This window comes from Nuphar pumila, chromosome 7, assembly GCF_984573655.1.
Source record: "Nuphar pumila chromosome 7, dmNupPumi1.hap1.1, whole genome shotgun sequence".
Taxonomy (NCBI): Eukaryota; Viridiplantae; Streptophyta; class Magnoliopsida; order Nymphaeales; family Nymphaeaceae; genus Nuphar; species Nuphar pumila.
This window is the reverse complement of record NC_143255.1, coordinates 20,122,046-20,149,867: the sequence shown is the minus strand read 5'-3', so window position 1 is coordinate 20,149,867 and position 27,822 is coordinate 20,122,046. Positions and strand designations below refer to the sequence as shown.

The following is a 27,822-nucleotide window of genomic DNA, read 5'->3' as shown; positions in this document are numbered from 1 at the left end:
CTTCAACCAAATTGAAGTCTGAATGGTAATCAGATACTGGTAACTGTACTATATCCTAATTAAATTGATTTGAACTCGGTCAGATATCCAATCTGAGCCTAAACCATTTACATCCATTGTACTGCCCTGTAGTTCCTAACTCCTTGACCTCGAACAAAGATCATTTATCCTTGGTTATAAGGACGTCTACTGGTCGACCAGAATGGTTTCTCTGGACTTGGATCCTACTTTGAGATGTTAGTAATGGGTCCATGTTTAGGTCAGATCAGATGTGGCTTTTGCATGACCAGATTAGTATCTGGGTTAGGGGCAGTGGCGTAGCTAGGATTCATGTGAGGGGGGGGGGGGGGCAAACTGGGGTGTAGCAAAAAAAAAAAAATTTGTGTGAGTTGGGGTTCGGGGGCAGTGCCCCCAATTTTTTTTTTTGAGATAAAATAAAAAATGGCTATAATTATTAATAAAAATCTATTTCATATGGACGAATCAAACTATTTGCCGCAGTCAGGGCTGGGCTGGGCTACAAAAATGGATAAAAATCTATTTCATGTGGAATCAGGGCTGGGCTACGACTGGGCTTTTAAAAAAGAAAAAAAATTAACTGTTTCGGGAGGCAGCCCAGTCCTGCCCCCCCCCCCCTAGCTACGCCTTTGGTTAGGGGTGAGAAACCGGCCAGCCCGGCCTGCTAATGAACTGAACCGACTGGGCCAGGCCCTGTCAAGCACGTTTCGAGCCTGCCCGTTGCCAAAAGTCCAGTCCACGGCCTGCCCATTGGCCCAGGGGTATATTGGGCGGGTGTGGCTGAACTGGCCCAGTCCCAACTCTCTCTCACACACACATACAGTCACACACGTATAATCACACGCACACACACACAAACACAATTACACGCATATACAGTCATGCGTGCACGCACACACACAGCCTCGTACACTCGCAACCATACACACATACACACATGCACACACAGCCTCATACAGACACAGACAAAGTCACAAAGCCTCACATACACACAGCCATGCTCACGCACACACAGCCTCACACCATACAACCACACGCACAGGTACACCACACCCACACAGTCCCCAACTCTTAAAAGTTACTAACGGGCTGGGCCGGGCTAGCAGCCCGGATCGGGCCAAGCCAAGGTCCAATTTAAAGGCCCAAGCCTGACCGGTGGCCGGCCACCTGGCCCATTGCCCACTTGAATTTGGTGTGGAGATTTAAAAACTTGATCGGGGGCCATATATTATCTAGTTCTTGTGGGTTTTACTATATTAGCTAATCAGATCCATTACATTATGTCCAAGCCCAAATATTGCCATATCCAGATTTGGGTTGACATGTGGTCTGGGTGCATTAACTGTTCAGGTATGACCTGGTCCTGACCCATACTGGATCCGGTAGTGTCAGGGTTTGTTAACAAAGAAAGAGGCCCTACTAACTATCCAGGTTGGACCCGTTAGGTGCCTTTTAACATATAGACCTGGGTATGGTTTATGAAATTTCATACCAAACCTGGTCCGACCCCAATTCCGTTTAAGATCCGCACTTTTGCAATGTAAAAAACATAAAAATTATTATTTTACTAAGTATGAAACTGAGTTTGATTTACGTAATTCTTATCGAATCTGGGTATGATTTTCTTGTGAAAGATTCAGTTGGACTCGAGTCTCCAGACCTGTTATCAGTACCTCCTAATTAGATCCAAATTCGAATCCACCCAATTCTTGCTGAGGCCCAACCCGTTAACACCCCTGTACCCAGCAAGTTGACATGCCTAGTGAGCTTTCCAGAACAAGCGATCTAGACTGTCAACCAAATAACTTGCTACTAACCCGAATCCGGATCTAACCAGGATCCGACCCGTCGGTAGGAGCAGTTGACCTTAAACCACAAAGAGAATCTACATTTTGGGGTGTGTGTTGGGGTTTAAGGTTCCCTTGGTCTTGCAGTCGTCGCCCTCAAGCCTGCCCCAACCAGGTGCGGCAGGGGAAGCAGAAGAGAGAGAGAGAGAGAGACGATGGGTGGTGGCAAGAGGGCCATCCTTCTCGTGTTGAGGGTGTGGGCAGGAGGAGGAGGCCGAGGTGGGTGGTGTATCCGAAGGGGCTTCTCGTCATCGTCCTCCGCCGCTACTAAGGAGTCCCTATCGGCGTCGTGGAAGGAGTCGCTGGAGCGGATGCGCAACATCGGTATCTCGGCTCACATCGACTCCGGCAAGACGACGCTCACCGAGCGCGTCCTCTACTACACGGGGAGGATCCACGAGATCCACGAGGTTCGAGGGAGGGATGGGGTCGGCGCCAAGATGGACTCCATGGACCTCGAGAGGGAGAAGGGCATCACCATCCAATCCGCCGCCACCTACTGCACCTGGAACGGCTACCAGGTCCGCCCTCTTTCTCTCTCTTAAGTTTTCTTAATTTTCGGGAGTATTTCTATGTAACCACTTATCCAGAAATGTGAAAAACGTGTTTTGATATTGAATGGTAACTACTCGCTGCAATATCCCAACTTGATGCACTTTTTCTGGTCAAATGATTGCATACAGAAGTTCTGTGGGCTATATTACGCATCCATTTATCCAGAACCATGCAAGTGCCATGTTTCCCCCACATTTCTGGATAAGTTGGTGCAGCCACTTATTGATAAAATCGTGAAAAGCTTGGATAACAAAGAACCAAGAGAAACCCAAATTCTGTCACAATTTTGTAGGTAAAGTGGTGCATCCAAAGAGCTGCTTAATATCTTTATTACCCACAATTTTGGTTCATATGATGGGTTTTGAGTTCTTATGACGATTGACAGGATGTGTTGATTATCCTTCAGAAAATCACATTAAAGCAGGTTTTTGGGTGCATCCACTTATATAAAAAAATGGGATCAGTTTAGATGTTGTGAATTGCATCACAGTAGAAAATCCCAGCTTATCCTTCTATGGATGAGTGGGTACATTCAAATACCCCCTAGCGAAGATATTTCTCTTGTATGCTTTTCATTTCATTTGTGAGATTGTTTCAGAAAGAGGGAAGAAAAGACGGAATACTCCCGATGTGTTTGTTGCTGTTTCCAATCTTAATTGCCTATGGATGAATTCTATGCTACGAATCCTAAGCTCTCTAATTGGATATAGTTTACTGTGTCTTTGTAGCTTAATATAATTGATGAGTTCTATGCAACCAATTCTAATTCGAGATAGTTTGCTGTGGTTTTGTAGGTTAATATAATTGACACCCCTGGTCATGTGGATTTCACCATTGAAGTAGAAAGGGCATTGCGTGTTCTTGATGGTGCCATACTTGTCCTCTGTAGTGTTGGCGGAGTGCAAAGTCAATCCATTACTGTTGATCGCCAGATGCGTCGATATGAAGTCCCAAGACTGGCATTTATAAACAAGCTGGATCGAATGGGGGCTGATCCTTGGAAAGTTCTTGGCCAGGTATTTATGGGTAAAAAGAGAGAAAATTTGATTAACAACTCAATTTAATTACTGTACTTGTTATTTTGGTTCCCAAGGTGAACCACTGCACCTCTGGCATGAAAATTTAATTATATGGTTGTGGTTTGCGTAAACTGGATAAATATGAGAATCTTTTCTCAACTTTACATGCACTTAACATTGGTTTTGTATCCTGTTTGTGGGAATCAGTGATACGAGAATTTTTAGCTTGTTCCAACATCCCTTGTGTGTGAGAAAATGACTAGTGAATCAAGCATCTCTATGGGAATTGAAGTTTTTGGGAAGACCATGGAATGAACGGTACATTCGTTGAGTTAGTTACAATTAATGTAAAGCATTCATCTGGAAAGCTGAAATTTATGGAATTGTGACAGGCAGAAAAGTTTGATCTTGTCATTTGTGACCACAGACATTGATAGCACATGCTTGTGTGTGTGTGTGCTTGCAACTTGCAAGTGCAAGTGTATTTGCGTGCATGCTTGCAAGTGCATGTGTGTGTGTGCATGTGTGGGTCTGTATGCACGTGTATGGACATGCTTGCATGTGCATGAGCTTGTGTGTATGTGTGTGTGTGTGTGTGTGTGTGTGTGTGTGTGTGGACATATAAGAAGTTAGATCGCACACACATGCATGGTCTGACTTCCTATCTGTCTACATACATAGAGATATAAACTTACATACATACAAATATCTGTATGTGCGCCTTTGTTCAGAAGTGTGTTGTTTTGGAAGTTTTCACATTAGTAGAAAATAAAACTTCAAATCTATGCCAATATCTGTATTTTCCTTAATTTCATTTTATGTGTTAGCATGTGTACTTTGCATTTTGCTTAGTCTTACATTTTTCTCCTTTGCTGATATGAAGCTAAAATCATGTATGAAAGTGAAAATCTACAAGCAAAGGAAGATGGGAACCTTATTGTTTTGTAATTTATTGAGTCTCTGCATCTTAGTGATGCTATATAAGGTTGGAAAGAATAATGCATATTTGCATTGTTCTTGGTTAGCATCATGCATCCTTATATGGAAGAATAAGGGATAAATGATGCCCTTGGGAAATGAGCTAACTGATAAAATACAAGAACAGAAAATATCAGGAGCCTTTTCCAAAGATAGTCTGCTTCTTTACATTCAGTAGCCTGCAGAGTATTTTTGCATTTGGTTGTTCTTTGACCTCATTTGGATTACATTTTTTGCAATTTCTCTGGACACATGTTGATACATGGCATTTGATTGTATGAATTTGTAACAAAACTTAGTGTTATTATGTCCTCATTTTCCAGTGATTGTGTGTTTGAAATAAGTTTCTCCCTTTGCTTGTTGGCAGTTGGTGGACCAAATCACTTTGATCTTTTCTGATGATGGTTTCTTTTTCAGTAACTGTTATAAGAGCACTGTGATATTTGTGCTTTTTGTATAGTAGTTTTTTTTTCTGAAAGTCTTTGGTTCTTCTGTTGATTGGGATGTGTGACACCTGCACTTCTTTTTCTCCGGATCTGTTTCTTCTTCTATTCTAGGCAAGGTCTAAACTCAGGCATCATGCTGCAGCAGTACAAGTTCCTATTGGATTGGAAGAAGACTTTCAGGGGCTTGTAGATCTTGTTAATTTGAAAGCTTACTTCTTTCATGGAAACAGCGGGTTTGTCATTTAACAATCTAAAAATTCTATATTGCACTTTTAAAATTGTTATTTGCTTAATAATTTTGTAGCACTATGCAGTGAAAAAGTTGTTACGGCTGAAGTTCCTTCCGACTTGGAAAATTTGGTAGTGGAGAAGAGACGCGAGCTTATAGAATTGGTCTCTGAAGTGGATGATAAACTGGCTGAAGCTTTTCTCAATGATGAACCAATCCCTCCTAGTGATCTTGAGGTTTATGAGTTTTCCTTCTTATCCTTTTGCATATTTTTCGTGATTTGCTTTCCAGTATCATTCTCTGATTGTGCATAAGTTAATTTTCTGTGCTGCAGTACATATAACTTTGCTTCATGTTTATGTGTTGCAAATTGTCATACAATGTATATGATTCAGTTACTGTATCAATCTCAAAATATAGTGGTTTATGTTAGCTGATGCATACCTAACTGAGGCCCCTTCATTCTTGGGATTTTCCATCTTGATTATAAGTTAATGATACCTGTCGTCATGTTCACTAATGTTATTTCTTTCCTTGTGCGAGTCATCTATTAACTTATATTTCATTCCTGAAATCTGTCTATCAGATGGCTATCCGCAGGGCTACAATAGCTCGTAAATTTGTTCCTGTATTCATGGGTAGTGCCTTCAAAAACAAGGTAGTTCTTCATTCTTGTTTCTTTTCTCTGCATTTGGAGAAAGTATATGCCATACTGTGGTTTTCATCTTCAAGGAATCATAGAGCTGATAGACTTAATCAATATTAGAATGTCAACAAACTTTCAAGTATGTTTATCGTCTTCTTTCTTGGAAATTTTATGTGGAATTGATTGTGCTTTTCAGATTGAAGATGCATATAGAATTTAATGAGTTCTAATTTGTACAGGGAGTACAACCTCTTCTTGATGGGGTGATAAGCTATTTGCCATGCCCCGCTGAAGTTGATAATCATGCCCTTGACCAAACAAAGAACGAAGAGAAGGTCTGAACAATGTATTTAATGACAATGCAGCCAGAATATTTTTTTGTTTCTTCATGGTGTTCTTGCTGCAAGCTTTATCATCTAGATTAGGAACTAAAACGTATCTGATGGGTTTTACTTTTACTTGATGTAGGTTACACTATCAGGAACTCCAGTTGGACCTCTTGTTGCACTAGCATTCAAGTTGGAAGAAGGGCGTTTCGGTCAGCTTACATATCTTAGGTGGTTGATCTGTTTATGGATATTGTTACAAACTGAAGTAGCATTGTCTGCTGAATTAATATCATTTTTACATTGAGTTGCTCATACATGCTGACAGGATACTATTTGTTTTGTTGTGGCAGAATTTATCAGGGTGTCATTAGAAAGGGTGACTTTATGGTCAATGTTAATACTGGCAAGAAAATTAAAGTAAGTCATGTCTTGAATATGCAGTTCCCCACCATATCACTTGTTTTGACATCAGTTAGATATTTTATTTTACTAATTCCTACACTGATGCAAAATATAAATACAAAGAAAACATTTGATTGGATTTATGATTGGATGATTAAGACTAAAATGAATTTTCGATCTTGGTGGTAATTATTAATGAGAGATGGAAGGAGTTAAAAGATCTTGGACCTTTTGGACGTGCATCTTTGATCTTGAATCAATGATTTTCCTACAACACAGATGCATATGTTTTTATTAAAACGTGGAATTGGTTTAATATTGTTGGACCAAATTGCATGAAGCTGGTTTTATATTTCTACACTTGCAAAAAATATACTTGAATCAAGTGGATAAAAACTTTTAAGGAAATTCCTTCAGTTTTTTCTATGAATAAGCAAAATTCCATTTCTGGAATTGACGTCTACTGACATATTGTGAAGTACCAGTGTATAAAACATTGTAGGCTATGTCGCATGGACTCTTCTAACAGGGAACCACACCCGCGTCGCACCCGCACCCAGGCAGGTGCGACACTTGGACACAGCTTCCTTTGTGTTAGGTGAAGTCAACCACACTGAGGTCCATTTCTATCCAAAAGTAGATTCAGTTAACCCTAATCAAGTTCATTTTTATCTATATTATATATATAAATACATAAATGCACACAAATACACGTAGTGTTAGCTTAAAACTGTTAAAATATATATATATATATATATATATATCCTCCCCGCACCCAAGTTTTTTTAAAGTGCCGCATCTGCATCTGCATCTGCATCTGCATCCGCACCCGCACCCGTACCCGTAACCGTACCCGCACCCGCACCTATGTGACATAGATTGTAGGGTTCATTAACTCAATAATTCCCCTAGTAGGGCAAATTTTGGTCTGTAGAACCACTATAGACATTTGGTTGGAACTATATGGATCCACACCCTTTTCAAATTGGAATTATGACACATTAAAAAGAGGAGTTGGTATTTAAGCTGTAACACATGCAAATCTCTGTATTTGTGCACAATGCATGAAATCACAAATGCTGTGCTTTTGGATTTATTGAAAAGGAACATCTAGGGATATTTTCAGAAAGTTTGCACATTCGTGGTAAAAAGTACTCAGGAAGAAAGAAATAGCGAAGAATAAAAATTGATTCCATGCTTCACGTGTAATATTCTTTTTCACTTGTTCGAAGAAAGGCCATGATAATCTGTACATTTCTTACATTGACCATGCTTGCATGCATTGAAATTTTGAAATTGGGTTCTGGTGCTTACATATGCACAGGCGGGCATTTTTTCATGTCTATCTACATTAGGTTTGTTGTTACCTTGTATGTGCATCATTGTATAACACTCTTAGCTTTTAGTGAAAATCAGCGCCAAATGTCTTGTAGAAGCTGAAGCTATATTAGTGTCAATTAGCAGCTAAGGATACTAATTGATCAATCACAATTCTTCTTCCTTGCCTTAATATTGACATTAATCAAGTTATTGAATTTTATTGTTTCTGTGTAATCCTGTTGGTTTTCTTCTTCTTAATCGTTAAATGCAGAAAAAATCCTGTTTTTCACTTAATTTCATTTGATTATTATTATGTATTCAGGTTCCTCGCCTAGTTCGGATGCATTCTGATGAGATGGAGGTTAGTCTATCTATTGGATACATACAGTACAGTTTTTTATATTATCATGACTCAAATTTTTTATCCTTTTTTATCATATTTTTCTGTGGCTTTATGGTTATATTGTTACCATTAGTGATATTGCCTTTTAGTAGTGTTTTCTTTAATTTTTTTTGTCCAGCTTGTCACATTGCTAGTTACACTTGAAGAGTATCTGATTTATTGGCATTTGCAGGATATTCAAGAAGCTCATGCTGGGCAAATTGTTGCTGTATTTGGTGTAGATTGTGCATCTGGCATGTATCATTGATTATTTTCTTCATTTTCTCTACTGAGCTTTCTTAGTCTATGGATCTCTTTTATTGAACTTACATTTAGCCATGATGTTTTTGAACTTATTATTCTTTTCCACTTGTATTTTATCAGGTGACACCTTTACTGACGGATCCACAAAATATACTATGACTTCAATGAATGTCCCTGAGCCAGTGATGTCTTTGGCTATTTCACCAGTGTCCAAAGATTCTGGAGGACAGGTAAGTGATCTTCCTATGTGATCATCTATTGTTTCAGGAGCGGTGCATACTAACAATTTTTATTGATGCTTGGATGTTTTATCAGTTTTCGAAAGCATTGAACCGCTTTCAGAGGGAGGACCCCACCTTCCGTGTTGGTATAGATTCTGAAAGTGGGCAGGCATGTTATCTTCACTTGTGTAAATTGGATTGAAGATACTTTATGTGGTTTCAAGCAGCTCATTGAATTTTGTTCCTATTAGACAATAATATCTGGAATGGGAGAGCTGCACTTGGACATATATGTTGAGCGCATCAGAAGGGAGTATAAGGTTGAGTTTCCAGTTTTGATGGTTCCCTTTTTTTCTTATTTTTTTTGTTCTGATTCCTTTTTATCTTTTGATTTGTTTAAAGGTCGATGCAGTTGTCGGAAAACCTCGTGTGAACTTTAGGGAGGCTGTCACTCAGCGTGCTGAATTTGATTATTTGCATAAAAAACAAAGTGGAGGACAAGGACAATATGGTAGAGTCTGTGGGTGAGCATATGAAGATATTAGGAAGAAACTACTTTAATACTTTGAGATGCATTTCTTGGGGCTTCCATTGGACCTTCGTTTGACTTGTAAATTTTGTGTTATCTTGGAATAATACAAAACTATTTTTTTGTCTCACATTATACATCTTTGCTTGGGACTGAAGTTTCTGCAGAGTCTAACTTTTTCATTATTTGTTTTAAACTATGATTTCTTTTTTTCTATGTTATGCTGGTGGACATCTTGTGATGAATGTGAGTATCGAATTTTTCTTGGTGGGAGAAAAATCTTACAATAAATTATATAGATATAAAGAAAATATGAAATACAAAAAGTTGGTATTATTTTTGTGATGTTGAATAATAGGAAATATTTGGTAAGTGTCAATTTTTTTCAGGATTTTTTGTATTTTCTGAAAATATCATTATATTTTCAAATATTTCCCTTGTAGGTGATTTGAGTTGACAGTAGAATTTGGGCAGAGGGAAACAATTTGTGCTTCTAGGTTGGAGGAAATTAAATTGGTCACATCCTTGGACGATTTCAAACCATGGCTATGACCGTCTTCATAGCTGGAAGAAAAGCTGACTTGATATACTCTTTATTATAATGTAAAAGCGCAGAGGAACTTCCAAAAATCAGTTCTCATAGCTTTTTCTTTCCTTGGGGATTTTTTTTTTATGCTGCAGTTTTAGCTATAATTTTATCCCAAGAAATCGATTCGTTATCCTTTTCTGAATATTTCTTGCATAGCAGTAGAATGGATGATTCTTTGTGCACCTATTTAAGTCAATCAGTGCATTCTATTCAATCTGGCAGGTATGTTGAACCACTACCAATTGGGTCTCCCACAAAGTTTGAATTTGAGAACATGATCATTGGGCAAGTGATTCCTTCTAATTTTATTCCAGCAATTGAGAAGGGTTTTAAAGAAGCTAGCAATTCGTAAGTGGTTTCACGAAACACATTCTATGATTACATATTTAAAGTATTACATTGTTACTTTGACTATTTATGCTAACAGTTTAGTTTTCCCCAATACAGTGGTTCACTAATAGGGCATCCAGTTGAATACATCCGTGTGGTCTTGACTGATGGTGCATCTCATGCAGTGGATTCTAGTGAACTTGCTTTTAAATTAGCAGCTATTTATGCATTTAGACAGGTGGTCGCTTTTCTTGTTTAAATTATGCAAATGTCCACAATAATTTTGCTTGATTCCTTTCAGAACCTTTTTCTGTCTCACGTTTAAGAGCATCTTAAACAATTCTTCAAGGCATTTTAGTTCTGCTTTTTTTTTATCTTTTTAACTTTGTTTATTGATCATTGGATGGACCAGTGTTATGCGGCAGCCAAACCAGTCATATTGGAGCCCACCATGTTGGTGGAGTTGAAAGTACCAACGGAATTCCAAGGTTCTGTTACTGGTGATATTAACAAGTATGTGCTTTAGCAGAGTCAGTTATTGTGATCTATGCTTTTTATTTGTCTATATTAATAATTTGAACTCAAAATTCGGTTTTGATTTGTAGGAGGAAAGGTGTAATTGTTGGTAACGATCAGGATGGTGATGATTCTATAATCACTGCACATGTGCGTAAATACTGTCATCCATTTCTTTAATATGGAAATATGATTCATAAGCATAGAATTACCCTTGATTTCCTTCTTGGATAGCTCATTTGGCATATCTGTTGTTGCTGCTATTCTTTCTGCTTGTGTGTTCATTGGGGTATCCAAAATATGTTGCTCGCATACCTCTCACATGGTTCAAGATCAGCAGTCGGTTCATTGGAAAGAGCTGAGGTGGTCTTGGTGTATTACATTTTTCTGTATTTTTAATTCAGCAATAAAAAGCTTCAACTATGCGTGACCGTTTCGAAGTTTGGCTCCATCATGCTTTCTCAGCATGTTATTCTGAACAGGATAATTTTTAGTTGTTTCCTTTGGTTTCCCATCTTTTGCTACATTCCTTTATACACATCTTTTTCTGATTATGGAATTCTGAACAGAAAAAATAATGTTTAAACTTAGTTTCTTCATGCATCTTTTGCTTCACTTTATTATGCAAAACTAAAATATATTTGTGTTGCTATCTTGGGTATTATCTTTTTTATTGGCAGCACATGCATCACTTCTGCATTTGTTTTGCTTATTATCTGATCCAGTTTACATCCATTTTCTGATACATATTCACTTTGAGGGCATATTTTTTTTCAAGGTCTACTTCTAGTGGGATTTGTGGTGGGTTTTTTCTATTACCCACACTATTGCTACTTGATGTAATCTATCTTTGGCTAACATCTGATGCATATGCAATTTCAGTTTGATCTGAAATATGCATCATTTTAAAGATAAGGATGCTCTTTTTTTCTTGTATAAATCTTGAACCATCTTTTAGGTGATTCATTTATTTGTCCTTATTGACAGGTTCCTCTAAATAACATGTTTGGATACTCTACAAACCTGCGCTCAATGACACAGGTGAATGTCATTGAAATTCCTGTTTACATTGATTCACGGAAGTTCTAGCTATAATTGTATCGATATTTTATGTCTGTTTTTACTTTTTCAGGTTGTGTGTGTGTGTGTGTGTGGCATTTTATGTTTAATTGTGTAATTGGTTGATCCATATCCAGGGCAAAGGAGAGTTTACAATGGAGTACAAAGAGCATTTACCAGTGTCTCAAGATGTTCAAATGCAGCTTGTGAACAATTACAAGGCCAGCAAGGGGGCTGAGTAATGGAGGCCAAAAAAGAGTTACACCGGCAAATGATGTACGGAAGCTTGTATTTTATAATCTGAGCAATTGTCAACAACTGATCATTATGATGACTTTATCAACAATAATAAATCTGGTCCTCACAGGTCAATAGGTCATTCATGTATCAGCTTGTTGAATAAATTTTGAGAAGATGAGATTGATTGTAGGTTTAGTATATTCCATCCATTAGATGTATTCCCATTTTATGACTGGGATTTTTTTTGGATATACTTGGAACTCAAGGTGCAACAGGACTCATGCAAATTGGGTAATGATGAATAAATGATTCTCATTTTAGTGATAAAGTTTGTCATAATCTACAAATTTTAGGCAGCTTATTCTCTGTCAATCACCATGAAGATGAGGAGCTTCTTTCTTGGCGGAATAACTTTCTTATGTGATATTGCTTATTATGGTATGTGAAGCACAAAGTTGTTCGTGCATCAAAATCCAGAAAAGATAGTCTAGGCTGTGATATTGCTTATTATCAAAAGGAAGAAAGAGGAATTATCCAATAATGGACAAGTGATGCTCCAAGGTACGATCTGTTCAAAGTATTTAGTTTCGTATGTATTTTTTCTGTTAGAATAGGGGCTTTATCTGATTAGCCTGGGTCTGTTGTTTTCAATGTTTGATCCCAGACCTGCGCAATGAGCTGTCCAAGCCAGGTCCAGCTGGACACAGGCCTGAACCAGTATGTTTGGTTTTTGGATCTTCATCCAAACAGATGCTGACAGTTCCTATCTGGGATGGTATGAGTGAGGTTCAGCTCAAACTTTCCAATTCATGCATAAGAAGCACACCTCACTTGGTGGAAGAAAATAGTGAAATCTCTGTACTGCTTCCCAATGCTAGATCAGTGTCTCATGTTTCTCTCTCTCGAGGGCACTCTAGCGCTATGCAACGTTGGTCATAGTGACAAATTCTTGCTTTTGTTCTTTTTATCTTGAACTTTGTTTCATAAATTGGTAATCTTGGGAAGTTTTTGCTTCCTAACTCTAATAGTGGACACCATAGAGCAAGACTCACTTTGAATTGTTTTTTTTTATGAAGAGGACCCCTCGGGTGGGGCTCCACGACCACCCTGCCATATGTGGCTTGCCTCTGAAAGCAACAAACACACCTGTGTGCCAGCAGGGTTTGATCCGGTGCCTTCATCTCATTTCCCTCTACTGGCCACACGGGTGACCCTGCGATGGTGACTCGCTTTGAATTGTTGTTGAAAACTTACAACTGATATGACAAAAGAGTCGAAATCTAGCACCATTGAGCTCAATTGAGCTCGTCTAGGCTTGTGAAATACACTTGTATAGAAGTTTCGTATCATAATAGGCAAAAGAAGCCCTACCCTATTGGAGTAGGATGTTGGGCTCTTATGAAGGATGCTGTGGGTTTGAGCCCCAACCTGTCAAAGCTTTGATTCAATTTTTTTTAGAGATGAGTTCAAATTGCTTGACCTGATCTGAGCTTGCTCGGCTCCAGCTTCAGCTGAGCTTGAGCCTTCATTTTTTATCAAATGAGCTGAGCTTGAACAACCTAGGATTGCCGGGTTGTGTGCAGCCTTACTAATGAGCTGATCCCTTTCAGAGTATATAAAACTATCTAAAGTTCGACTCCGCCATCAAATGTAGGACATCTTTATTTTGAATTCAGGTAAAGGGGGAAGATTTCTCTCTAAAGTTACATGAGACAATTTAAGAAATTGCTGAGAATTTTTTCAAATGTTCAAATATATATAATTTTGAGATTTTCTTCATCCATTCAAAGTCGCTTATCTGAAAGAGAATTACTCCCCCACGTTGGTTATGGGGCCTTTAAACCAGTGTCTTGCATTGAGAATCCAGGACGACACTGTCAGCAAGAGAAGACCACCTACAGCAACTGGTGTATAATTCAGAGTATCCTTAGTAATTGGGTATGCAACTGGCAACGAAAAGAGAATGGTGATGGTGAGAACCCAGAGGACTGCAATCCACCCAACAAAAATGCTGTACTTTCCCAAGTTGAAGGGGCCTGGAACAAATGACTTGCGCGCTAATGTTACTCGGAAAAAAATTGGAAGTGCATATGAAATGTAAAGACCAATAGTTGCAATTGACACCATTGCCTGGAAGGCAACAAGGCTTCCTAGAGACTGCAAAGAAAAAGCAAAGATAATTGTGATTGTAAGCCATTGCTGTAAGTTGCTGATTTAGTTAAAGATCAGATGGTGTATTTGAAACAGGTTTCAGGTTTCAGATCTCAAGTTTTCGTTCACTGTTCAAGTGATTTACATTGAAAATATGTCCAAATTAAAACCCAGGACTCCAAACATGAAGTCTAGGGACTTAAATATGAAAAACTCCAAATTTGTACCAAGTAGGAAAGTCTTCTACCCATGCTAAGTTTGGTAGCAAGAGAGGCATAATTTGTGTAAATAAAAAATCAACAGCACACCTCAAAACGGAAGTCCAAAAAATGATGTTAGACTTAATAAAAGTCTAGAAATAGGGATTTCGTAGTTCTTATGAGATTCCATTGGGCATATCTAATGCGAGTGTGTGTACATAAGAAAGAAAATCAATCAAGCGTTATATTATCTGTTTGGATTTGAACAGAATACTTCTTAGAAAAAGCACATGGATTGTAAGATAAAATCAAAGTTGAACTTGCTAGTAGTGCTTACCGTCAAGGCCATGCAAAATGAAACAAAAGTTGAAAGCCAAACAACATTTATTGGAACCTCCTGCTTGTTTACTTTACGCCACAATGATGAAAATGGCATAGCTCCATCTCTTGAAAATGCATAAACCATCCTGTTTATAAAGATTAAAAGGAAAATGGATAAGTAGAACAAATAGGTACAAGCTGAATTGCAATAGGAACAATAATTTCCATGAAAGATTTCCAGGTCCATCAAAAGTAGCCGGGAAAAACACATACCAATAGGTGGTCAATAGTTGGATACTTCTCCAAATTCAATCAATTGTAATGTCTTTACCTAGAATTGCTTGTCACTGAACTCATGCCACAGAAAAAGATGGCTATAGCCACAACTGCTAGGCAAATGATACCTCCAACTCCATTTCCATATCTATTCTTGAAAGCCAAATAGAATACCTCAGCAATAGCATAACCACCAGCCTCATTTTCACTATTTAGAAGGTATGGGATGTTGGAAACAGCAAATGTAATACCAAGCAAGTACATCCATCCAACAATGACGGATATCCCAAAAGAACTGATTATTCCTTTTGGACCACTCTGATCTGCATCTTTAGTCTCTTCTGTCTGCAATAGATGTGGAAAATTTGAAGTGCACTTCCTGGTATGATGGAATAGAGCATGGATACACCATACAAAAACATGAAAAATTGCAACCAATGAACAACAAAAGTTCTAGTTGACTTGCAAAAGTACCAGAATACATACTGCATAATTTTTATAAGTTGAATGTAAAAATTATCTTAAGATTCTAACTAAATATAGTGGCAAATATCGATATGAGTTTGAAGAGAAGTGCAGTTCTTACCATATGAGCTGACATATCATAACCAGTCAGAGTATACTGACTCATAAGAAGACCAAGCACAAATATATACAATTTATTTTGGATCCCAACTTCATTTTTTGCATTAAAATGTGTGAAAACAAACTCAAGGCTTGCCTTTTCAGTTGCAACAGTAGGTATGAGAATCATCAGGATGAAAACACCTGAAATAGCTTAGGTTAGTATGATGGAAGTGTCCAACATCATTTGGAAACAAGAGCTAAATTATTATTTTGTCATTTCTAACCTACAGCATTCCATGTAGCTGCGATCTGTCCAAAAACTGATAGCCAACTAATGGGAAGGCTATTCAAAAGTGCATGTATAAGAAGAAATCCCCCATGAAAGCAAATGACAACATACTTAGAGGCCTTGTATCCACCACCATTGGCACCACCAGTACCGAGTAGGATGATCACTTGAAGCAATTGTGCAAGTGAAAAATCAACACTGGTAGTGCCTGCCCACTAAAATGACAAATATGAATTAGAAGCTCAATTCTTTATGAAACTATAACAAGACAGAGTGTGAAATACAGTAGAAGGAATTACCTGACCAACAATGTTGAACCTGAAGAGAATCCATATAAAGCCAAACATGAAATAGAAGTCAGCAAAGGAAGATAAGAATAATTTAGATAAATAATTATCAAATTTTAATTCACCTATCATCTCTGATAAAGAAAATAGTACTTTTAACAATAATATCTACTATTTACTAAGGACCAAAAAAGTTTTGGTAAAGTACAATTAAGTAATTTTTTCCCCTTTTATTAACATAGAAACTATACTAAAATGTGCAAGCATACTATGCAACAAACAAACATAACTATCACCTGAGATGCTGTTGCCATGGAGAAAATTTAAGCCTTGTCCAGGCAGAAAAGCACCATCAGGTCTACCAACACCATTAAACATGGAGGATACATTGGTGATATATTGAAACAACTGAATACAGGCATGATTGAGTTCCCAGTCAATCCGCAAGAGGAGAGTCCTAGCACATGTAGATTGACCCCTGAATCGCCTGTTGTTCCTTTCTAGCCATATCTGCCTCCAGGCGAGTAGAATCCAATAATGCCATGTGATGAGTCCTTTCCGGCCTCTACGAGACATTCCATCCAGCAGTAGCATCTCCCTTGGTGCTGTAGCATTCGCCCACTTCTCTGAGTCCGACCTCCAGGCCACTTGCAACAGATGTTTGGAAAAAAAACACATTGGGAGAATAAGTTCTGGACTATGTCACAGGGACTCGGCCGGGTGCGCGTGTGGGTGCGGCACCCGGTGTGGTCAACTTGACCCTAGGTGCGGTCAATGCACCCAGGGTCATTTATGTCTAATTTTTGGACTTTGTATATATATATATATATATATATATATATATATATATATATATATATATATAATTTTTTATATTTTTGCCACACCCCCGCACCCAAGTTTTTTGAAAGTGCCACATCCCTCAACCCACACACGCACCCATGTGACATAGGTGCTGGATTGTCTCCTGGGTTCTCGTGCATAGGGTACACATGCTCGGTAGCTGGACCCCCATCTGTTGGTGAACTCAACTATTTTGATGTGGTCATTTAGGACGAGCCAACCGAAAACTGCTCCCCTTAGGGGAAGGCCCACATCCCACAAAACCCATTTCGGTAGTGGTGCGGGGCCAGGCAGGCAGAGGGAGTGGTAACAAGATGCCACTGTGAGCATCTTCGAACTTGAGTAGTGGCAATGCAAGGTGTCTTTACTGTCAGAAAGAGATATTTTGGAAAGTCGCTGCATCAGCAAAAGCCACTCATTGAAAACATGCTGGTTAGAAATCCTCCTGACTACGATGTTCCAACCCAAGTCTACAGACCAGAAAATCCGTACAACTTGGTTGGATCCCTTGACGACCGGAAAAGATGCAGGAAGGATTCCTTGAAGGAGGTTTCACCGCTCCACATGTACAACCCGTACAACGTTATGAAGGTCGGGCAATTGAATCCCTTTAAAAAGCCCGCTTGATACAGCAGAGCTGAGCATAACGCTGAGGCCCTCCATGACTGTGACAAAAAGTAAAGGTGATAGCGGGTTGCCTTGTTGCAACACTCGTTCAGGAGAGAAGAAAGAGCCCCTCTTGTAGTTGATGGAAACTGCAATGGAAGCCAATCGTAGGATCTCGTTCACCCACCTTATCTATCTATGCCCCACACCTATTTTTTCCAAGCATTGTAGTAGGTACGGTCAGCTGAAGGAATCAAGTGCCTTTTGGAGGTCAATCTTGAGTAAGAAAGCCCGTTGCTTGGTGGTGAGGATAAGAGTTACCGGAAGCTTCTTAGATAAGTGGGAAGTCCGCTTCCCGGAAACTCGCTTCTCCTTACTTCCAAAACTTGATGGGAATCTCAATTCTCCCATGCTTCTCCGATACTTTTCACACGCTTCATCTATTCTTCTTATATGTTTTCTCACTCTACTTTACATGTTTTTCATGTGTTTTCTCTCATGCGTCTCACTCACTTCCATGTTCTTTCTCTAAATTGGCAATCATCAATTTTAGATTTTGTTAAAAAAATAATTTTTACAGTAAAAAATCATGAAATTTAAGAATAGTCACATTTATTTTAGTTTTTATTTGTGTTCCATTTCCATTCTCATTCAATTCCTTATATTGCTTTTTTTTATTCCTCGCTTTCCGCTTCCTATACATTTTAAAATGCATTTCTTCTTGCTTCCGCTTCCCATATCATTTCCTGCTCCCGCTTCCTAGTCTAGCAACCTTGGTGTGGATGGTGTAGAGGGCTTCATGGGCAAGGACACAACAATCATGAACCCTACGACCAGGTATAAAAGCCTCTTGGAAAGGTGATACAACCTTGTGGAGCACTTGCTTCAGTCTTCCCACTAAAGTCTTAGAGATGATTTTGAGGGGCATCCCATTTAAAGGGATGGGCATGAGCCATTCGATGTCAATGGCGCCTTGTTCTTTGGGAATTAGCACTAGCAGTGACTCTCCCCACTGCCTGACAGTGATCCACACTGGCTAGGCCACCCATGTATGTCATACCAGTCTCATCTTATATCGTTCCTTCCTGATATTTCGGGTGTGATACCTCATCTCTCCCTTGTACATTTTACTGCACTAATCTAACTTCACTTTCGTTAAAAAAAAAGATACAGGCATGATTCAAAAATAGGTGGCATGGGCTTATCGAATGAGGAACTAAAGCATTAGATTTATGAACTCTACATTCATCTCAAAAATAATTTTGTGGTGTATAATCCAAACTAAAGATGCAAATGAAGGGCACTAAATGCCTTGTCAAAGGAGTCATAAACTTTAGAAACTAACGCTGCAGGCATTATAATTGCAGCTTGAGCTTTTGGGCATGAAGAAATGAGCAAGCAAGTTTCTTTATCCATTAAATTAATAAAAAGCCATTGATGGCACTGTTAGTGCACATGGTGAATCTAATAACCCACTGAAAAGACACGATCTGCATTATTTCTTCGTCCTGTAGAAAAGTTGAAATGCATAGGAATATACCCCCTTGCCATGTAACATAGTTTTAAAATTAGGAAGCTGAATCAAACTAAAGATGAGACTTCAGTTATCAGCTATAGTAAACAGGCAGCTGTCTTACTTCAGTGATCTAACTTTTCAAAGAAGAACAAAGGGTTCTAGTCCCCTGATCATGGCTATAATGCTCTTCTTGCAGAAATTATAATACAGTTTAAAACCCTAGAAGATGAAACAAATATTGAAGATGAAATTTCAATTAGCAGCTCTAATAAACAGGTGGTCCTACTAATCCATTGGTCATTGTCTAACTTTTCAAAGAAGAATAATGGGTTCTGATACCCTGCTTTTAGAATGCTCTTCTGCTAAAATTGCAATAGAGAAACAAATTAATTCCATCAAGAAGCATCTGTTTTCTTTAGAAAATTCAAGAAGGTTCTTGAGGATGCACTTCTCCTTGAGCAGCTATATATATATATATATATATATATATATATATATATATATATATATATATATATATATATATATATATATATATATATATATATATATAGAGAGAGAGAGAGAGAGAGAGAGAGAGAGACATTTTATCTCTTAGTTTTGCTCGTTTTCATTTGAAAATTCTAGATAACAAGGATCACAACTGAAGAAGGAAGACACCAATGGATAAGACATAAGGTAAAGTGAAAACACCAACACTATGAATAGAGCAAATTACACTTGTTATTCAAAGCTTACCAGCCAGTTAACCATGAGGCAAAGGGTGCCCACTCTTTTCCGGAGAGCCTAGCACTCCAATAGTAAAGCCCCCCAGAAGTCGGATAAGCAGAGCAGATTTCAGCCATCGACAACGCAACAAACATGCTGAAGAACCCAGCAATAAGCCACCCATATGTAGTGGAAACAGGACCACCAAAGGTGAGACCAGTGTTATAAAGAGTGGTTACCCCAGTAAGAATTGATATAACCGAAAAAGAAAACGCAAAATTGGAGACCACCCTGCAAACCAATCCATCACCATCGTCAAACTTCTTTACAAAAACACTCTACAAAGAGAGAAAGAAAAGAAGCATGTGGTCTTTCACACAACAGATATAAAAGAATGCGTATATTGTCATTACGATAGATCACGCTTCAGTTCCTGCTTGTAACCAAGCTCAAGAAGTCTGGACTCCCCTGAATCAGTGACAACATGCTCTACGTCAAGAGCTCGATTGCTGCCACCTTGGACCTTCCAGACCATCCTGGTAAAGCAAGAGAGCCCCCACAGGTTGGGCCAGGGGTCTCTTTTTCTCTGTTTTCGGCCTGCTTCTGATGTGCTGCCACTACAAGAAAGGGGGAATTCTACTGAATGTTAGCAGATTTCATGGGGTGGTTTCATTATTTAAAAAGAAGAAAGGATTTCATTGGGTGGTAGCTGGCTCGGGGTTCTATGATGGGCACTTATGTTTTGGACGTTTTGCAGCTGGATAGGTAGCCCTACAATGAGTCGCAGGATGGAGAGCAGATCACGTGATCTGCCAAATCACTTTTAAAAGTGATTTGGCATCCTCACCGTCTACAATATGCACAAAAAGACCGGGAGGCCTGAGATGAATCAATGGACGGTGAAGATGTCAAATCACTTCCTTAAAGTGATTTGACAGATCACCTGATCTTCTGTCCGCAGGATGGACTGATTTTTGTTTGGTATTTTTAGGGCCCCCCCCAATTTCTGATCCTTTTTGACGTCAAAGTAATTGAGACTTGGGAGTGTTGATTATCTGTGTTACTAAAAGGTCAGGCGGCTTGCAGGAACTTTTGACAAGATCTCGCATGACTGTTGTCTGCTGCATTGTTTTTGTAATTTTTTTTTTGGAAAAATTTTAACACACTTCAAGCTTATGTGATAATAAACAACACACATATGTTTTTTATATTGTTAAGAACACACTTAAAATTTTGTTCTATTAATAAAAAAAGGAAATTTTTGAAAACAGACCTAACTTATTAGTTATAATAAAAAACACACCTAAGTTTTACAAATTGTTACAAACACACTTAAACTTTGTCATTAATTGAAAGAACCTAGAGTTTACTTCCATCAAAACTGTTGTTAAATATATGTTAAAAGTACCATTTTACCCCCAAAATGATTTTAAAAAGCACCTAACATTTTAGTAAATTTTCAAAAACACTCCTAACTTATTAATGATAATCAAAACCACATTCAAATTTTAAAAATTATTTAAAACATGCCTAAACTTTTCATGTTTACTAAAAAAACCAAGCTGTGTTGTAATTACTGTTAACAAAGCTAACCCATTTTAACTTATTTTTGTATGCACATTTCCATAGATTTAATTAGCTTTCGAAGAATCTGGAACCAAAGGTCAAATTTGCGATCTAACCCTTATCTAACTATCTTCCCTACAATTTGACATTGTGTTGAATGCCTTCTGTATCTAGCATGATAACATTCCAATTGGCAGCTCTCTTTCTATATCTTAATTAGATTGGCTTTATAACCATTGTGGACCAAAGTTTACCTTTTTTCCCTTTTTCTTCTTGAAAGAAAGCCCGAACTTTACATCTAAACAACCTTTTTTTTTATAGGTAAGATGGGGTTAGGCAGCCCCCCAACAGATACATATCTAAACAACCTGTTATGTTTTTAATTCTTACAATATTCAATTTCCTGTCTTTTTCGAGCAATTTTATGAACCTCATACAAAACAATAATCAGATTCGTAAGTAGTTTACAAGTAGATCATCCAAATCCCTCCAAGCTATTGCTGAAATCCCTTCAATAGAAACACAAGAAGAAAAAACTATTGATGTGACCAACCTTGAAAAAAAAAAAGAGAAGTACAATGCAATGATGTAAAGTCGTGTGGCCATAAGTAATGGTTGAAGGTCATTCCAACAGTCACAATACAAGAGACACGTCTCTTGGGGATGAAGGGATTTCTTCTGGAGGTTGTGTCCCAAAGCTTGAACCCTTTTCATAGTCTATAAAATGCAAGTGAAACAGTGTATAAAAAATACACAAGAAATCATAGAATTAAAGAAAAAGAAGGTCGAGAGTTTGGAATCCCTGGCGATTTCGAGCGTAACTACAAAGCCTTCATCCTGCTGCAAATTTGACCCCATGCATGGTTGATTTCCTACATTGGTATCAAAGCGTGGGTTGTGCAGGTTCGACAGATCCCTATCTATGAATGTGTGCCCCAGTCAATATCTCGTGCATCGCTTGAAAAAATCAAATAGAGAAATAAGAGATTTAGGTTAGTATAGTGTTTTCTACTCATATAAAGGGCAATCAAAATATCGATTGCAGAAAACCCAAATCTCTGATACATAAACAAAAATTAATAGTTTACTTTCGTACTCGGGTCCGGTGACTGAAGAAAAACCTAAAAAAAATGAGGTGTTGCATTTCTGGTAGAGTTCATCGAGCCCGGTTTCCTAAAAAAAAACAAAAAAAATAAACAGAGGGCTTTTAGTCCTTTGTTGCTCACTCACCTCTCAGGGACCTGACCGATGGTGACAGGGCTGGATCTGACGTTGGTTGCCATCACGTAGTAGAATTTCTACTTCCTCGAACCCCTCTGCACGACCAGTCCATTCTGACCACATGAAGAGCCAAACACTCTTGCAGTGGTGGCTCTGAACCCTTAATCGACAGTGAAGCCCGACCACTAGAGGTGGTAGGGCAGTCATTCAAAAGAGAAGAAGAAAGTTTTTTTTACCTAGGCATCGCCGGATAGACCTGAGGAAGACGTCGAAGGCGGCAACGCCTAATCAACGTCTTGGTTCATCTGCAGCGGTACTAAAAAAAAAAAATTTATCATCGGACCGACTCTAGCCTACGCTAAAATCATGCATGCCCAAATCAGGTTTTAGTGGTTTCCTTCATTATGTAGGGTCACTATCGAAAAACCCAAAACTTTATGGCTGGCAGAAGAACGTCGGTCTGACGTTGGTACAGGCTACTCCATTAGGTCATCACTGTGCAAGTAACATCCACTCCGACGTTGGCAGGAAGCCAGATGCCTTGTGCAGTCTCCGGAGGCAGACACCGTGAGCTGCCGCTTGATCGACCTCTTGGCCCGTCGTCAACGACAAACAAAAACAAAACAAAAAAAATAAATAAATAAAAAGAGGAAGGAGAAAGGGTCTGCTTACCGAGGCATCTCTGGATAGGCCAGAGGAGGTCGCTGGAAAACCGACATCGCTCGGTGCTGCTCAACGATGATTTTCTCAAAGCAAAGTTAAGAGAAAACGAAAAGGGGAAACCCTAATATATTTTTTTTCCCTTTTTGTTATAACGTATAACCCTTTTACATTAAAAAGAAAAAAAGAGAAAAAAGTAAAAATTTCAGATTAAACCTAAAATTTATTATAAATTCTGAAAAAGGGGTTACTTTTCTTAAAAAACAAAAAAACCATATTTGACTTTTCTAAAATTTCAAAAAAGTGGTTTCTTTCTTTTCTATTAAACTCAGGAAATCTCATAATTTTGGAAAGACACTGATTTTTTCTGAAATTATAGAAAGAGGATCAAACCTTTTTGTTTAACTCAAAATTTTCTATTGTGAGGTTTCTATTTTTTTTAAAAAGGGCTTCTGCCTTTCTGAAAATTGCAGAATAGTGGTTTTAAGTTTCAGAAAACCACTTGTTGCTTATCTTTGTCAAAAGGTGCTTAAATTTAGCAATTTTTGTGAGTTTCTTGTGTACTTAAAGATCGTATTACATGATAAACTAGTTTAAAAGGATTAAAACTAGTTATGTTTACAAATATTAGTTGGAATATACTTTATTAATTCTTATATTTATTTATAATTAGAAAAATGACAAATAGAATAGTCATGGTTGAGTTATCCAAAATCAAAAAACTCAATGGGATGAATTTTGGAATATAGAGAAGAAAAATAGAATATCTATTGACATATGACAAGACCCTATACATATTGAACAATGGAAAATCTTCATTAATTGATAAATCAACTAAAGAAGAGAAGAAAGCTCATAACAAGTTTATTGAAGACGATCAACTTGCTCAAGCAACTCTTCTAACATTTATGCAAGATTATCTTATCCGAGTATTTGAAAATTTTGACATTGCGAAGAGAATGATTGAAGAAGTCAAGAAAAAGTATGATATGACTTCAGAAACCCACATTCAACTTCTTCTTAAGCAGTACAACTCTTGCAGGATGAAAGAATTAGACAACGTGGTCAATCATGTGAATCGAATGCTGGTAATGGCTAAGGACTTAACTATTGTAGGAAATGATATTCTCGAGCGCATGCAAAACTCCACCATATTAAATAGTCTTTATCTAAAATAAAAGATGGTATTGATTGCCATGAGGTTAAACCAGAAAATCCTTACTCTAACAGAGCTCCCTCTGTAATTATCTCTTGAGTAAGAGCATATGTCAAAAGACAAAAAGGAAGAAGTTATGAATACTCAAGAATCCTTCCCAGCAAATTCTCACAAGTTCAAGCCTAAAGGCATATTCTTTAAGAAGTTTAAGAAGAATAAATTCAATAAGAAGTGTTCAGTGCAAACCAAGAACTCTAAGACTGCAATCAGAGGAGCATGTTTCTCTTGTGGAAAAGTTGGGCATTTCAAGAATAATTGCCCAAATAGAACAAAGAAAGAGACTCCAGAAAAGCAACTAAATGGAGAACGAGAATTAGTGTGCACTATATCTAAATCATTGATCGCAGATAGTGATCTCTCAGGGTGGTGGATAGATTCAGGGGCGACGCGACATGTGTCTAAGACAAAGGAATGACTCGTGGAAATAAAGAAGTTGAAGCCTGGAGATCATAAGGTGTATATGGGAAATAACACCTATAGTAATGTGGTCGAGATAGGGACCTATAGTAATGTGGGCAAGTCCGATGCCCTGATCGCCTACGAGCCCCCTTACTGTGAGAGGCTCCAAACGCTCAACCTCAGTCAATGGACTTATGATTATAACTCCACAACCCTCTTGGGCTTGGTGTGGATGGTTCCAAACAGCAGGTCTTGCAAAGAGAGTAGTGGTCAAGTCTGCGGGTCCATCTCCACTGCCCCCTCAGGTTCTCTCTCTCTCTGCGGCACCGAGGATTTTTTTTTTCTTTGAATGAAGATTTTAACAATTAAGACTGTTTTGAATCGGAAGAGTGGTGTGGACTGTGGTTCCTATGTGCTCTCATGCTCTCCTGTTAGGGAGCATTAATTTTGCAAACCACTGTATGTCACCCCCATCTTCATGCCTCTCTTAAATCTTATGATGCAAGCTGTTTTGATCAAATCTGACATTATTATAGATGTATGGTATTTTTTTAGAAAAAAAATTATGATTATTTAAATTACAAAATTTTGTATTTTGTCAACCGTAGACTTTTTAATCGCTAAAAAATCCTGCACACAAGTAGGATTTAGTCTGTTTAAATATTGATCTTCATTAAATGAATGATGTAGATCACATCTATGGAGACCGATTTGATCAAAACAACTTGCATCAATGAAAATCCATGGAGTACGAAGATAGGGATGACTTTGAGGAACAGGAGTCGGCAGCCCCAACACCACATTCTGATTAACACCATTCACAAAAGAATGTTTTTGACAACTTATGGCACAATGGCAACACATGAAAATGGCGTTTCCATCTCAATACAAGACCCTTAATCGTGTGTGATAAATTATTTGGTTCAATATCCGGATTTCAGTTTTCTCTGCACCTATCTCTTTGGAGGAACTGTATCTTTTGTTAACACACCATAGGAACCTGAAAATAGCCTACGTTACCAAAATTGGTGATAATTTCAAAATATCACGATTCTGTTCTAATGTTTTCGGGAGCCAGCATATTGCTAAAAAAAGAAGTGACACTTCCAAAATATCGCCTCTCCCGGAAACATCACATTTTGATTGCAACGATGATGCAATAGAAACTCTTTTTTCTTATTTTTCGCATTATTTATAACTTTTTATATCTTTATATACAAATTTAATTTTTTATTTTTAGATATCATATATTTTTTCAAGATTTTCTTAAGAACGGAGCCTTTCATGACCACGTGTTGGGGAAACTTGTTAGGGCCAGACAATCGAGTCAGGACAATGGAAAAAGTCATGTTCACTCTGTGTATGTCACAAGGACACGTCATTTTATTCTTCTTTTAAAAATCATAGAACGTCTTATCTTCATAGGATTTGGCAAAATTTGTGGCTGATATCTACCAAAACTTTTAACTTCTCCGGACATAAGTTGCAAAGTACAATTTAAATAGATACATAGAGGTCTACGCAAATGAAGATTGCTTATCAATAATGAATTTACTGTTATACGATTCTCAAGTTGAAGCTCGTAGAATTTTAGAACGTATCAAGATGCTAACTAGTTGATTGTCACCACCAATTAGTGACAAACTAATTAAGCATAGTCTTCACGATATTAGCCCTTGGTCTATGCCAGCCTCAAGTTGGCTAAACTCCCCCAAAATTTGCACGCAAGTTCATTTGTTGGCACATTAGCATCCACTGATTATTCACTTCGCATTACTTTGTTAAAATATATATTAACTTTTCAATTCTGACAGGTACTGGACTCAAATACTATTCCATAATAGGTAATGACTTTCTTTTGCTTTCCTTTATTGGACCTATGAAACACCACCAAGTTCATGAGTATCGACCTTTATAATCGATTTTACTAAACATAAGACTTCATGATCTTGGGCACAGTTGACTGAAACATGACTATATAAATATATAGTTTTCTTTCATGTGATCTCTTATTTTGGGTTTTTATTGTTGAACAGGAATCGTCATTGCCATCATTTTCTCTGCTTTGCTTGCTGTGTTTTTCTTCTATTGGGATGATAAGTTTAGAGGAAATTGGGAACTAGACCACAGAAAGGTTGAAAATTTCTTGGACCGCTACAAATCCCTAAATCCCAAGAGATTCTCTTATTCAGACGTGAAGAGAATGACCAATCGCTTTCAACAAAAGCTAGGGCAAGGAGGGTTTGGAAGTGTGTACAAAGGATGGCTTCCTAATGGCATTCCAGTTGCTGTAAAAACAATTGAGATGTCGAAAACTGAAGGGGATGAATTCATCAATGAAGTGGGCACGATTGGGAGGGTTCACCACGTTAATGTGGTCAGACTACTTGGTTTCTGCGCAGAACAGTTCAAGAGAGCTCTTGTATATGAATTCATGCCAAATGGATCTCTAGAGAAATTCATCTTTTCTAAGCAATGTGACTTAGGCTGGGATAAATTACATGAAATAGCAGTGGGCATAGCGCGAGGCATCGAATACTTGCACCAAGGATGTGATCAGCGTATCCTTCACTTCGACATCAAGCCGCACAACATTCTACTAGATCATAAATTCACACCAAAAATTTCTGATTTTGGTTTGGCAAAGTTTTGCTCAAAGGATCAAAGTATTATATCCATGACGGATGCTAGAGGCACAATGGGCTACATTGCACCAGAAGTCGTTTCACGAAATTTTGGAAATATATCTTACAAGTCAGATGTTTATAGTTTTGGGATGCTGCTGCTTGAGATGGTTGGAAAGAGAAAAAATGTAGATGTGAATGTAGATAATACAAGCCAAGTTTACTTTCCGGAATGGATAATATAATCGTATTAACCTGCATGGGGAGCTTGGAATTGGAGTTAGTACTAAAGAGGAAGATGAAATTGCTAGAAAGTTAACAATTGTAGCATTGTGGTGCATACAATGGAACCCTACGGATCGCCCCAATATGAAAAAAGTACTGCAGATGTTGGAAGGAGCAACCGATGTGCTAGAAGTACCTCCTAAGCCATTTATCTCCAGTACCCCATAG

General features: G+C 38.1%; 2 protein-coding genes and 1 pseudogene across 4 annotated transcripts; 2 read left to right on the top strand and 1 right to left on the bottom strand.

Moving 5' to 3' along the window:
- Nucleotides 1-1,908: 1,908 nt before the first annotated feature.
- LOC149831429 (elongation factor G, mitochondrial-like) lies at nucleotides 1,909-12,117 on the top strand. Its single transcript, XM_090013892.1, has 20 exons — nucleotides 1,909-2,386; nucleotides 3,215-3,436; nucleotides 4,975-5,096; nucleotides 5,178-5,328; nucleotides 5,679-5,750; nucleotides 5,978-6,073; nucleotides 6,207-6,295; nucleotides 6,418-6,484; nucleotides 8,112-8,150; nucleotides 8,365-8,425; nucleotides 8,556-8,665; nucleotides 8,751-8,825; nucleotides 8,908-8,976; nucleotides 9,059-9,180; nucleotides 9,997-10,122; nucleotides 10,222-10,342; nucleotides 10,517-10,617; nucleotides 10,710-10,770; nucleotides 11,608-11,661; nucleotides 11,817-12,117. Exons 1-20 carry the CDS (start codon nucleotides 2,021-2,023, stop codon nucleotides 11,919-11,921), a joined length of 2,229 nt encoding a protein of 742 aa, XP_089870018.1. The 5' UTR covers nucleotides 1,909-2,020; the 3' UTR covers nucleotides 11,922-12,117.
- A 1,448-nt stretch (nucleotides 12,118-13,565) lies between these two features.
- On the bottom strand, nucleotides 13,566-20,348 carry LOC149831428 (amino-acid permease BAT1 homolog). 3 transcript variants are annotated; one of them, XM_090012068.1, is made up of 9 exons: nucleotides 20,097-20,121; nucleotides 19,923-19,974; nucleotides 19,714-19,839; nucleotides 16,023-16,041; nucleotides 15,719-15,938; nucleotides 15,454-15,635; nucleotides 14,923-15,212; nucleotides 14,608-14,737; nucleotides 13,566-14,076 (listed from the first exon to the last, which is right to left on the bottom strand). In XM_090012068.1, exons 3-9 carry the CDS (start codon nucleotides 19,836-19,838, stop codon nucleotides 13,729-13,731), a joined length of 1,314 nt encoding a protein of 437 aa, XP_089868194.1. In that variant the 5' UTR covers nucleotide 19,839; nucleotides 19,923-19,974; nucleotides 20,097-20,121; the 3' UTR covers nucleotides 13,566-13,728. The 3 variants fall into 3 exon arrangements, with proteins under 3 accessions (XP_089868194.1, XP_089868192.1, XP_089868193.1); XM_090012066.1 differs by having other exon boundaries at nucleotides 19,714-19,974; nucleotides 20,097-20,348; XM_090012067.1 differs by having other exon boundaries at nucleotides 13,566-13,955; nucleotides 19,714-19,974; nucleotides 20,097-20,348.
- Nucleotides 20,349-24,806: 4,458 nt separating this feature from the next.
- LOC149831427 (rust resistance kinase Lr10 pseudogene) lies at nucleotides 24,807-27,822 on the top strand (annotated as a pseudogene).